Source organism: Palaemon carinicauda, chromosome 1 (assembly GCF_036898095.1).
Source record: "Palaemon carinicauda isolate YSFRI2023 chromosome 1, ASM3689809v2, whole genome shotgun sequence".
Classification (NCBI taxonomy): domain Eukaryota; kingdom Metazoa; phylum Arthropoda; class Malacostraca; order Decapoda; family Palaemonidae; genus Palaemon; species Palaemon carinicauda.
In genome coordinates, this window is record NC_090725.1 from 141,985,647 (window position 1) to 141,999,339 (window position 13,693).

General features: G+C 40.0%; 1 protein-coding gene across 4 annotated transcripts in view; it reads left to right on the forward strand.

The window, feature by feature from the left end:
* Nucleotides 1–13,693, forward strand: part of lqfR (clathrin interactor lqfR) — a 142,811-nt gene that overhangs the window by 71,590 nt on the left and 57,528 nt on the right. For 3 of the 4 annotated variants that reach the window (XM_068385612.1, XM_068385587.1, XM_068385595.1), the window contains exon 9: nucleotides 1,913–2,197. In XM_068385612.1, the coding sequence (XP_068241713.1) occupies nucleotides 1,913–2,197 (285 nt within the window). The remainder of the gene's footprint in view (nucleotides 1–1,912; nucleotides 2,198–13,693) is intronic. The other variant, XM_068385606.1, reaches the window with a different exon arrangement.

A 13,693-nucleotide genomic window follows, 5' to 3' on the forward strand; every position in this document is an offset into this window, starting at 1 on the left:
CTGTCACATCGAACGTAATAGCGGTAACCTAATTGTTCGATGACTTTAAAAATAGGCCTAGTACTTTCTTCTTTTACCATTTTTGCATATGGTTTTCCTAACTGAAGTTAGGAAAAGTATTTTGGATATGGAAAGGACAATTATCTTTCGTAACAGTTTAGAATTATCGTAAATTATCATTCTGTCATTAGCGGCAGTTTGCTATTGTGGATTAAACGCATAAGGAAAAAAAAGGTTTCCAGTTTTGCTACTAATTTAGGAATTTATATGGATACGGTAAGTAAAATATTTGTAATAACATAATGTTTACTAAATGTTTGTAATATCATTAGTTATCACTTTGATCATGTGTGTTTAATGCGTTCGTTTGTTTATTATGATCGAAGATGGAGCGTAAACAAATGGAAGGTTTCCGTTTCAGGTGGCGTCATAAAGAAAAACATTTCATAAATGGCATTCACTTCATTTATTTGGAAGTTCTTAGAAAAAAAATTAAGTAGAGCATTGGTAATAACAAAATCAACATATAATCAGTATTGCAACGATTGCTGTGGATGCAAAAACTAACCTATACACAGATGTGTAAATGCGTCTGTTTCTTCGTTATGATCAGAGATAAACATAAACAAAACATTGGTTGTCGTTTTCTATTGTGCTTTTTGGCGTGTTTAGGAAACGCATGATATAAAATCTCCTTTATTTTGATAATTTTGGGTTTTCAATCATACAACAAAAGCTAGTCTATAGAGTGATGGTTTTGCTATTCACCAGTTGTCTTAAACAATAGATATGACAAACATTAAAATTTGTCTGTATTTTGGGTCGTGTTATAACGGGAAATATACAGTGTTTACACCCATCCTGGTTGTAATTTTAACCATTTTTCAAGTTATTAGAACTTCAAAGTATATTAAATGTTTGATTTATTTACAAGAACAATTTGATATTATAAAGAAATACAGTACAGTACAAAGAAAGTAATGGAAAAGGGTAGTAAACACGTTTGAATAAGCAAATTGCCGGTTGCCATGGCCAAATGTAATCATTTCTGTTAGTTGTGTGTTTCGAAATCTGCGATTTTCCATTTATACGAGGTCATTCATCGACCAAATTCTCGCATAATTCGGGACCCTACTGTAGTCCTATGAAAGGACTCATGTTTGTGTAATTATGAAAAATACAAATTACATAAAAAATTTAGGGATTTTTGTATATCTTGTTATGGATAAATTGATCATGGATGGCTAGCAATGGTGCTAAAAACAGTTCAGATTAGTACTACAGTATATTGATACACTCCTTATATCAGTGTTTTGCTCAGTCCATTAGGATTTGAAATAAAGAATTTGACAAAATTCTTTCAAGTTTTACTCACAATTTAGTTACAGTATTTCAGTTGATAACACCAATTTTGATATGAATGAGGACCTAACTGTAAATTATTTTTGAAATTAAGCTAAACCTGAATATTCCAATACTTATCAATGTTGCCTTCGTTGGAACTAGTTTTGAGATTAACCCTCTGAGGATCCGATGACTCGGTTAGTACATCATCCATTCATGTAGTTATATATAAAATTTATTCAGCTTTTCTAATGCAATTTTCTGCTTCTCTCTCATCTTTATTCCAATGTTAGTTATGCTATCAGTCGTCAGTCACCACATAAATGTTTGCAAGTTATGAGGCTAATAGCAATTTTATCACAGCCGGATCACCAGAGGGTTAAGATTTTAGGACATTGTGGATGTGAAATGGGCAGTAACCTTTTAAATATGGCTCTTCAAACCTGTTATCTGCACTTTGTTACAAGAAGTGGAGGTAACAGGCTTTTCTAACTCCTTACAATTTAGAAAATAATATCACCTACATGGTAGATCCTTACCTTAAATTGTCCCAATCCTGTTCCCCTAGGTGGGTCATCCAATGCCTCTTTATTGATTGGGATGACCCCCTCTCCAGCTGCCCCTGCCTCTTCCATAACCCCTGTAGTATCAGCACCTGCAGCCAGTGCCCCAGTAAATAGTAATATGGACCTGTTGGACGGTTTGCTAGGTGGTGGTGGTTCAGTCCCTACCTCAAACACGACTTTGAGTTCCCACTCTGGTGCTACCAACACAGATCTCCTTGGTGGTATAGGGTATTTAACACCATCCCCATCTGCTGCAGCACCCATCATACCAATGAGCCCAATGCAAGGTATGTTGTTAAAACTGGCACAGTTTGATTTTTAAATAATTATTTTTATTTTAATGAAGTGTTTAGCTCTGAATATTTAATTATATGGGATACCATTTACAAAATCAAGTAACTTGACTTTTAATTAGTTATATGAATTTTATTTCAATGGCAAAGCTATTTTTTATATTTATATGCAAGTATTGAAGACTTTTATGTCTAGATTTGAAAATAGTAGTAGTAACCTCCATTTGACAAAATGTCCTCAGAAAAAAAAGCTCTTGGTAGAGAGCACTCCAGCTTATAAGCATGAAATTGCTGAAAATTCCCTTCTATAAGTGTGTTAGCAGGATCTCTTAGGATGGATAAGCAGAAATGATTGAAAACTGCTTATATTTATTTAGCAACTTCAAGATTATTAACTTCAGGAGGAAATCTTTCATGAGATATAGCAGAATCAAATTGTCAATTTTCATTTCTCCTTAAAACTTGAATTATTATGTTTTCTGATGGCATAGTTAGCTAAATTTTGTCTGGTGCTGTTCTAAAAAGGCAAGGGAAATAAAATATAATACAGCATTGTACAAATCGTTCAATATTAAAAGGTTTTTATGTACCAGTAGCTTTAGGAATATTTGATACTAGTGTTTTATATACTGTACGTAGACTAGCTTATTTGATCAGCTGAATGAAAACTGGAAAATATTTTTATCATTGGTCGTTGAAATGCAAGAGGATTAGATGAACAAGAATACAAAGGAATTAAATTTCTAAAACATTTTGTCATGTACAAATTGCAGCAGGAATTTTTTTTATAGCTAGTGGAAGTGGGATCTAATGGAAAACAATGGAGGTAAGGGAATTGCCTTGACTGACTATGTTTGACTTGCAAATCCACTTTTGTAACATATCTTGTCCATTTTTTAGGGACTTACTGTATCCTAATATCTTTTCTTGTTGAGGGGTTTAGCCAAGAAAATGCAAGGTTTACTTCTGACTTAATTCCATGGTAAATGTAAGTGTGAAATGGCATCAGAATTGTAAGGCTAGATTTATTGAACTTTTTAATGGAAGTTTGTTATAGCACATATATAGTACAGCACTGTCACTTTCCCGCCCCTTTAGAAGTATGGTAATCAACCTCGGGATGTATAGGTAAGCCCTAAAAAGTAAACAGACTTTTTATAATGGAATTTTTGATACTTACCTGTGTGTTGCATCAAGCCCCCCTTCCCCTACATAGTGACGTACAGTATACAAGTTGTAAAACAGGTATTCAGTGACTTGTATAAAGAAGGAAAGAGCTTGCTTGGTTATATCTTTTGGACCACTGAGCTTAGTTTAAACCCAGCATTAGTACTCAATACTGCTTCGAGTCATTTCCGGAGAGGAAGATCTAAGAATTAATAGAGGGATATCATTTTATGGTTAATAATTTCATGCTTTTATATAATAGGTTCTGTGACCCAGGCAAATGCCAATATGATAAATAGGATTATTGAAATTCTGTTTTTTATCTCTTTGTACCTTTAATTCATTTATTGAAATAATTTTTTTTTTGCAGTTTGTAAATTTGATGAAGGGTGAAGGGAACTGTCCCCATCATTTGTACTGTATTACCATAATGTAGTTATGGTGTACTATAGCCTGATTTGATACAGAATCCATTTTTTCTTTTTATTAACAGAAGTTGCTCTGGGTAGTATGAATCTCATCTATATGCAATGAATTATGGTACTGTTTATTGAAGAGTTACCTACATTGTTTCTTGTACAGGACATTTTGATAGGTTCTTTATAGTACCTTTGAGCCAAGTGTTGTTTCTCTCATTTTCAATTCTTTTGCTTCCTTTCCAATTGACTTTCCAGGTATTACTACTACCTAGTTAAATTCTAGTTTGTTCCGATACGAATACTTCCCACATCCGAATAGATAGTACTCTCTATCGCGTTTCTACCGACCAGAGATTTTCCCTCCCCACACCCCCCCCTCGATCCCTCTAATCCCTTCACACCTGTGCGACCCTGACCCCTCTCGTTTCCCACCATGCCCCAAGGGTAAGCTTGGGCCAACCTTCCATGTCAACAACAACCATTCTCTCTCCGGTCATGGTGTCAACAACGCATCTCGCTTATTATCGTCAGCGTTTTCCTTTGTAACCTTGTGTGTGTAATTGTGCGTGGATCTCGTGATCTTCGATCTCTACTATGGATCCTATGCGAGTGCAACGTCGTTTCCCAGGAGTTATGTGCTGCTTTTCTTTCCCACGTGGAAGTAGATCCTCACGTGTTGCGTACATCGTGTTGGGGCCGTGTGTGCTCTCGTAACGACACGTGTGATGAGTGTGTGGCTGATATGATGGCCAGTGGGCCAAGTTGGCCACCAAAAAGAAGAAAAAGGCCAAGAGGGACAAGTCGCCCTCGAGAAAGGGTAGTGGTTCTCGCCCATCCTTGGCCTGTTCGTCCGTGCCTAGTGTGGCACGTCCCTCTCTGTCCCCTGTATTACTTGTGATAGTGGAGGATGTGAAGGTGGGGCCAGAGAGAGGTTCTCACGTTTCTCCCTCTGGGGACAGGAGTCTTTCTCCTCCCAGAGCGGATAGTGGAACCGTCTTCTTGACCTTCCCATCGCCGGGGAGGTCCACAGAGAAGGTCGTGGGTGTATTACAGGCTTTGTTTAACTGCGAGCACTTGCTCCAGAGTTGCGCGGCTCGGCCAGTGGATGAACAATATCCCCGCTCGGAGGCCCCTCTTGGTAACCACTTGGCCAAACCCGCCATTCTGCCGATGGAATGTTGAGGATATTCGGACCCGATAGGTCCTAGGAGCCACCAATTAAGGCCGGTTACCCGCCACTAGGGACTGGCTCCTCGGTTCCTCCGCGGACGGAGGAGCCGCTCTCCGCTCTCGGAGTGGCATCTTCTTCCCCCACTCAGCGGCATTCAGGCACACACAGGACTCTATTCAGGTCTCCCTTTAGGGATCCGTTCCTAGGTTGGGGAGCCTCGGATCCGGTCCTTCAAACCCCTAGGAAGACTTTTTCTCTGTGGACAGCACCGTGTTTCCTCCCCGGGGCGCCGAACACAGGGGAAGAACAGAGGACCTCTCAAAGAGCTACTCCTCTTAACGAGAGAATGCCTTGAAGTCACGTGGTTTCTTCATATTGTTGAAGAATTGTGACGAGCAAGAGGGCTCTCGAACTTGGAGAAATTACTCCCCAAGTTTGAATCTAAATTTCTCTTCCTTTTATCTATTTCTTTTGCTCAATATTACTTTGACCTTTTCCTAAATTTATAAAGTTTCTTTTGTCTTGCTGTCCTAACTCTTGAGTATTATTTCCCTTAAGTTTATATATATGTATGCATATATATACAGTATTTGTTCATGTATTTATTTATTTATTTGTTTTTGTTTTATTTAAATAACGTGGATATTTCCATATTTTTTATTACTGCCTGCTTAGATGAATGGGAGAAGGTAGCACAGTTGGGAGTATGAGAGTATTGGATAATCTCGGCCATCCCGAAGATGGTTAGATGGTTTAAACCTTTTTGGCGGAACTATTTTCAGGGATTAGGTCATTGGAATCCGGGGGAATCCAATCTTTGAGGTGGGAATCTTGGCTTCTGGCTGGAAGCCTATCATTGCCGATATTAGGTGGATGATTCCATATTTTCTTGGTCTCGGTCCTAACAGGCGGGTTTAGCTTACACCTGTGCCTCTATATCTGTTTTGGTGCTATCCTTCGGGTAGGTTATAGAGTGGACCATCTGGGAAGTATACTCTCATTGCCCCGATAGTGGAGAATACAAATATCATTTCCAACGTATGATACTTTCTTAATATTCTCAAACAGGTAAACCAAACAACAACAAAAACAAAAACAAACTCAAACTACACACGGCCTTTTGTTATGGATCCTGCTGACAATGAACCCCCCTCCCCTGTATATGCTGCTGATGGGGGGCGGCACTGTTGACGACCCCTAACAATTCTATGAGGGAAAATTCTGTTGCTGTCTTAGGAACGAAAAAGGACCACTCCAATGTTAAGAAATTAAAAGTCCTTCATAAATGTGATTTGCCCATAAGCTGTCATTATGAAGCATTGTGGATGAATTTTAAAGCTTATAGCAAGATTACTGAAATAAGTATGAATTTTAGGGAAGATAAAAAATGAGAAGCATGGATTTGCATTGATAATTACGAGGAGGCTTTTAAAGCAGTCTGTGAGGTCTCAAAAATTAAAATTGATAATAGCAAGATTACAGGAGCACTATGTAATACTGTTCCTAGAAACCTGGACATATATCGCCCTAGTGACTGTCATCAAATTGAGCCTATGGACCCGAAAACAAAATTATTAAGTGAAAGAAAGCCCAAACCACCAATGTGCATTGTAGCAACATCAAAGAGAAGAATACAACCATTTTAAATTTAGTAAACTAATACAAGAGAAAGTAGGCACTATAGAGCGTGGAGACATTTCTAGATTTGGCAAGAAGCCCATTTTAATTCATGCCAAAGCTAGAACATAGCCTATTATGCTAAATAATATTAAGATAGAAGAAAATTTAATGGTATACATCAAGTCGCATTTGAATTTGGTTATGGTAGAGGGGTTATTTTTAACAAAGATCTTTATGAATTTAATGAAGAAGAAATATTAGATATGTGTACTAGAGAAATATTGAAGGTTCATAAAATTCCAAGAACCTCTATGATTATTTTAACATTTCAAGACCTTGATGTACCCTCTCATGTATACATCGAAAATGGGAGGATCCCAGTTCGTTTCTACAAACAGAAACCTTTACAGTGTTATAATTGCCATAAATTTGGACATCCATCAAGAGTATGGAAAATTGAAAAGATCTGCAAAAGATTTTGAGATCCTGAGCTTGGACCCTGCACTTCTATTTCAAAGTGTCCTAATTATGGCCAAAATCATAAAGCTACTGATAAAAAATGCCCTCAGTATGAAATATAAGAAGCTGCGGTTCAGAAGTCAGATGCAGACCATATCAGTGTAGGATATGCTAGGCGACTTCTAAGAAAAAATTAAAATTTATGCCAAGGCCTTATAATCTAAGGATGCCGGACATATAGAAAATATTACATCACCACCTAGACCAGGCAATGTAAATCATCATATTGCTAAATTACCTCCCAAGGTTGTTAATATGCCTCTTACTTTAAGTTCGGTGCCACTCTTCAAAAAGGCACTCCCTCCTTCCTCTAAATCTGCCATACCTTGGATGAAAAGCCCAAGACTTTATCTCGGGTTGCATCATTGGCAGATTTATGGAAAAAATCCGCTGGTAGAGAGCTATTGGATGCACCTACCATAATGGAGGTGAATAATCCTAATGGTTCTCCATCTTTCAATCGAAAAAGAGGGAAATGCAAAGCTACCTATTGCAAATAGGTATAATATTTTATCTGAAAAAGATGAAGAACCTTCAACAAACTTAAATCAATCAAAAATTCAAGTTGAGGTTCACCATCCCCCTCAAGAATTAGGTAAAAAGAACATTGAAAAGGCAAATGTGAAACCTAATTTATCAAGACCCGCTCTAAAGAAGCCAACAGGAAATAATGTTAAATCAAAGACTGCCAATGGGAAGACCTCATCCAAGATGTCCTCCAGAAATAATCAATAATTTTCTCTATTTTGCAATGGAATTGTCAAGGTTTAAGGGCCAAATATGAAGGAGTTAAGCTCTTCATTCATGAGCACTCCCCTATAGCTGTATGTCTACAGGAGAGTAAGCTTGATGCTAATACTCCATGTCCTTGAGAGTATGTTAGCTATAGGACTCCATACAATCCACAAACAGGGAGCCATGGCGGGAGTCTTGTATACGTTCGCTGAGATGTTCCCCAAATATCTTTACCTATTTGTACCCCTCTGCAGGCAGTGGTTGTACTAATAGATATATGGAGAAAATATGCGATTGACTCTTTATTTGCCTTCTAATGACATCTCGTATAATGATTTAGTAGAGGTGATTCAACAACTCCCTCAACCTTTTCTCTTTTTGGGGGATTTTAATAGTAGACATCCATTAAGGGACGATGTTTTAGCAAACACTAGGAACAACATTATATCATCTATTGTGGAAAATGAAGATGTGGGACTACTTAATATAGGAGAGCCCACACACTTTCATGTTCAGACAGGTACCTTGTCGTGCATTGGTCTATCAATTGCAAGCTCTAATTGCCTTCTTGATTTTGATTGGAGGACATTGGATGATTGGCATACTAGTGATCATGCACCAATTATTATAAATAGTAACAATGGTCCACTTTTACAGAGATGGCCACTGGAGAAGGCTGACTGGCATAGATTTCATGAGCTGAGCAAAATTGAAGGGAATACAGAATAGTTTGAGAATATTGATAATGCCATAGACTGGCTGAATGGAACCCTTCATACAATAGGAGTCGATTCAATTCCCAAAACAACAGGGTTATTCAAACAACGACCAGTCACCTGGTGGTCTGCAGAACTGAGCAACAAGAAAGTCTTTAACTCGATTGCACAGATGCCATACTGAGGAGAATTTAATTATTTACAAGAAATGTAGAGCACAGTTCCGCCGTGCCATGAAAGAAACTAGGCGCCAGTCTTGAGTGTCTTTTGTTTCCTCCATTAACAGTAGAACACACCATCTTCTGTATGGAGGAAAGTAAAAAAGAAAGCAGGCAAACTCATCCCCAACCCACCACCAGTGTTAAGGGTGAATGGTCAGTATGTGACTGGAGCCACTGACGTTAGCAATGCATTGGCTGATCGTTTCTCTGATGTATAAAGCAAGTGTAAAGTAGCTCCTGGTTACCAGTATAGAAGCAGTGAAGAACGTAAAATGCTAAATTTTGCAACAGAAAAGAAGGAATCCTACAAAAATCTTTTTATTGAAAGGGAATTCGATTCCGCACTTGCTAATTGCAACGATACAGCCCCTGGTCCTGATGGAATTCCAAATGCAATGATCAAACCTGTTAATACCAATTTATTTATTTTGAGCTTTATTAACAGAATATAGCATGATCATAGTTATCCAAGTGTTTGGGAACTAGCCATTATTTTAGCCTTTTTAAAACTGGCAAGGACAAGTTTTTAGCAGCAAATTACCGACCAATTGCACTCACATGTTGTTTATGTAAGATCATGGAGAAGATGGTCAATGCAAGGCTGGTGTGGTACCTGGAGAAGAAGTCTATTTTATCACCTATCCAGTGTGGATTTAGGAAAGTCCATTCAACGACAGATGTGTGATAAGACTTGTTGTCTATTTGTGAAGCCTTAGCTTCCAAACAGCACCATGTAACAGTTTTTTTACCTTGTAAAGCATATGATACTGCATGGAGATATGGTATTCTTAAAACCATTCATAATTTTGGATTACAAGGACGGATACCATCGTTTATTCAATCATTCATTTCACATAGATTTTTTCAAGTGAGAGTGGGGGGGAAACTCTATCGGAGAAAAAATGTCAGGAAGGAGTTCCTCTGAGAAGTGTGCTAAGTGTAACCCTATTTGCACTAGCAATTAATGGGCTATCCTCTGTCATTCTTCAAGATATTTTCTCAACACTATTTGTAGATGATTTCCATACCATTTGCTGGATCTAGAATGTCGATGATTGAGAGGAAACTACAAATCTGAATTGAGAAAATTATTCAGTGGGTTGATATGAATGGATTTAAGTATTCAACAAGCAAAACTACTGTTGTCCGTTTCTGTCGTATTCGTAGAGTACATCCAGACCTGGATATATACATCAAAGGTCAATGGATCCCATGTGTAAGTGAAGCTAGATTTCTAGGGTTGATATTTGATTGTAGGCTCAAATGGGTTCCTCACTTGAAAGCCTTAGAAGTAAAATGCCTTGAGGCTCTGAATCTTTTAAAAGTTTTATCCCATACATTGTAGGGTGCAGACCGCATAACTTTTAAAATTATACAGGGCCTTGATTTTTTCAAAAATTTGTTATGGGTGAAATATACTCCTCAACCACCCCAAGCTGATTAAAAGTTTCAAATTCTATACATCACGCTCTTATCAGATTGTCCAGAGGAGCCTTTAGAACTTCGCCTATTCCAAGCCTCCTTGTTGACACAGGAGAGTTACCTTTAAACCTTTACCTAAAGTATTGGTTTAGGTTGCAAAGACTCCCTAATTCTTTAGCCTTTTAGATTGCAAGCCTTGTAAGCCACTCAACATACTTTGCGATGCACTTTAAATCTCCTCAACCTTATGGTTTTTGGGTGAAATAATTATTGAAGTCTTGATATAATTAGAAGTAAGGATCTTCCATTTAAGATATCATCAACCCCTCTGTGGAAATTATCCAGATATCTTTTTGTAAATATTTCATTAGTGTTAAAAAGAAAATGACTGAATTAGAAGCTAGGTCTCTTTTTATGGATCATGTTGGAGAACATAGGGAATCAACTTTTATATATACTGATGGCTCCAAATCGAATGCTGGCGTTGGGTTTGGAGCACATAGTAATGGTTTTAATTGCAGAGCTGCACCTCCTCTAACAGCTTCCATATTTACTGCCGAACTGTATGGCATACTAACTGCTGTTGAGAAAATAATGTTGGAGAATGGTAATTTTACCATTTTTAGTGATGCAAGGAGTGTTCTTTAAGCTTTAGAAGTTTAATTCTGGTAACCCTTTAGTTTAAAGATTTTAGAATGGCTTTTTACTATTGGACGAGAGGTATAACAGTTCGATTTTGTTAGGTTCCAGCACATATAGGTGTGTCTGGGAATGAGAAGGCAGATATATTGGCAAAAAATGCTGCATCCAAGCTGCTACTGTACCAACCGTTTGTCATACGATCGTACATAGTAACGACATTTAATTTTGTGTATATATTATGCTTGTATCTTCGCTCTCCCCTCGCACTGATAAGAACCTGAAATAACATGTCTGTTTTTCTCACCGTTAACTGTTAACTGTTAACCGGTGCGGCGTTGGTTGAACATGAAATTGCCTGTTATGTCTACTGTGCCCTTTTTCCCTGGAGTTTATGTATATAAAAATGGATGTTCTGTAATAAAGTCACTCGGTTGCTTTCATTCCGCCTTTGAGTCACAACCTTCTCTCGGCCCATCACATTGGTGACCCCGGAGTGACACGCTCCTCCCGCCTCCCCCCACCCCACCCACCCCATCCTCCCGCCTCCCCCCCCCCCACCCCCTCACTGTTACTATGACGCCCTCAAAACATACCTTCTGCAGCAGTAGGTCTACTCGCCGTCGCCAGCCGCCCGTATAGCAAAGCTTTTTCAGCTCTCAACAACCGTTGGGGGACCAAAGGGCTTCACTCACCCTCAGGGAAATGACAAGTATCACTCGCATGCAACCTGCCGCAGACGGCTCTCCTCGTGAGGTGAACCTACTTCCTCCCCTTTGGGTAAGCCATTTACCCGAACCTGTACGCGCTGCCATACCTGATGTAGATAGTTTACCAATAAAAGACTTGATGACCAAAGCCGACGCCCTTACGGACACCCACTTCATGACCTTCAAGACATCCATCAATGCCTCCACTCCTGACGAAGAGGACACTTATTCAAAGTCAACCGAAGCTGACGTGAATGCCGTAGGACACACACGCCAATGAATGCCGTAGGACACACACGCCTATGAATGCCGTAGGACACACACGCCTATGAATGCCGTAGGACACACATGCCTATGAATGCCGTAGAGGACACATGCCTATGAATGCCGTAGGACACACACGCCTACCCCGTGACGAGCTGGATTGGCGACAAAGCCACCCATCATCCACCACTCACTCGCGCCCCAACCAACGACTTCTACTGCCACTCACTGCCGCCCATCGGCCGCAGTTTTGCTACTACCACTCCAGAATCAGGGCGCCCTATTTAACATGTACAGTATGTCATTTTTAAGGGGGGAGCCATGTACCAACCGTGTGTCACACGACCGTACATAGTAACGACATTTCATTTTGTGTATATATTATGCTTGTATCTTCTCTCTCCCCTCGCACTGATAAGAACCTGAAATAACATGTATGTTTTTCTCACTGTTAACTGTTAACCGGTGCGTTGACGGTTGAACATGAAATTGCCCGTTATGTCTTTTGTGCCATTTTTGTCTGGAGTTTATGTATATAAAAACGGATGTTCTGTAATAAAGTCTCTCAGTTGCTTTCATTCCGCCTTTGAGTCACAACCTTCTCTCGGCCCGTCACACTACCAAGAAGGTATCCCTTTCCCTGTAATGATTTCCTACCTACCATCAAGAAATTGTTTTATAATAATTGGCAACAGCACTGGTATAGTCTAGATGGCAATAAAATTAGAGAAAAAACAAATGTCATATATCCTTGGAGGTATAACATGATGCCCCGAAAATGGGGGAGACGTCTCTTTTTAGTCTCCGCATTGGTCACACTCGGTTGACACACGAGTTTCTGCTAAATGGCCAACAGCAACCATATTGCGATAACTATTTGGTACCCTTGATAGTGAGACATTTGTTGATGGAATGCCCCACTTATAGTACCGAAAAAAATAGACATCTGTTTTAGGCTTGAGGTGAGGATGGCAGGTTCATCCTTGCCAAGATTCTCGGACATAATTTGTCGTACCATACTAGTGGTAATTTTAGATTTATTCCAGAAGCATGTTCTTGATTTTATTGTTTTAAACTGATTTACTATTTATTTATTTATTCATAACAAATAACATCGGCGTCAATAACCTTAGATGTCAGGATACCAGATAACTGATAATCAATCAATCATTCAATCAAAGAGCCGCCACCCTTCGAGCTCCTGCTCTTACGACTCCGGGTCTTCGGACCCCGCCCTTTGAGTCGAAGAGAAGGGGACCAGCACAGGACTCCTTCGGAAGGAAGACTGGAACCCAGTGATGAACGATCCTGAACCCATGGCATGGTGCTTCGAATGGGTCCCACGTGGCCGGTGAGGGTTTCTCGGAGTTGGGCTCCCGAGACCACCAAAAGGGTGAGGGTGTTGGGCTTGATTAGGAGGCTCAACGATCTGCCCGAACCTCCTCCAATGCAGGTCTGACCTTACGACACCGACCTGGAATGCTGGTTCGGAGCCTATAGGGAGGCACGACCTTCCCTGGTTCTCCCTCTCTTGCCTGACATCAGGCAGCGGCTCCGGAAGATCTCCACTGCCAACGTTGAGGAACTGAAAGGACTGAATAAGCCCCACAGCGTACCAAAAATAAGGAACTTGGCTGCCCAGGCCCCCGGCCTCCACAGAGAATAGGATGTCAGGAGGGACCGTGGGCTTCACTGTCGAGGAGGCGCAAGCCATGGATGCAGCTGCATGGGCTGCGGGGGACGCGGCTTCATGGTTGGACCTCTGGTCCACAGCCCTAGTGTCCTCCGCCTTGGAGAACGACATGAGGAACGACCAGGCTAGAGAGCAGTTCCTGGAGTTAGCAGTCTTGGGGTCGCGGGCTGTAGCCTTCTTGGTGGGACAGTCGT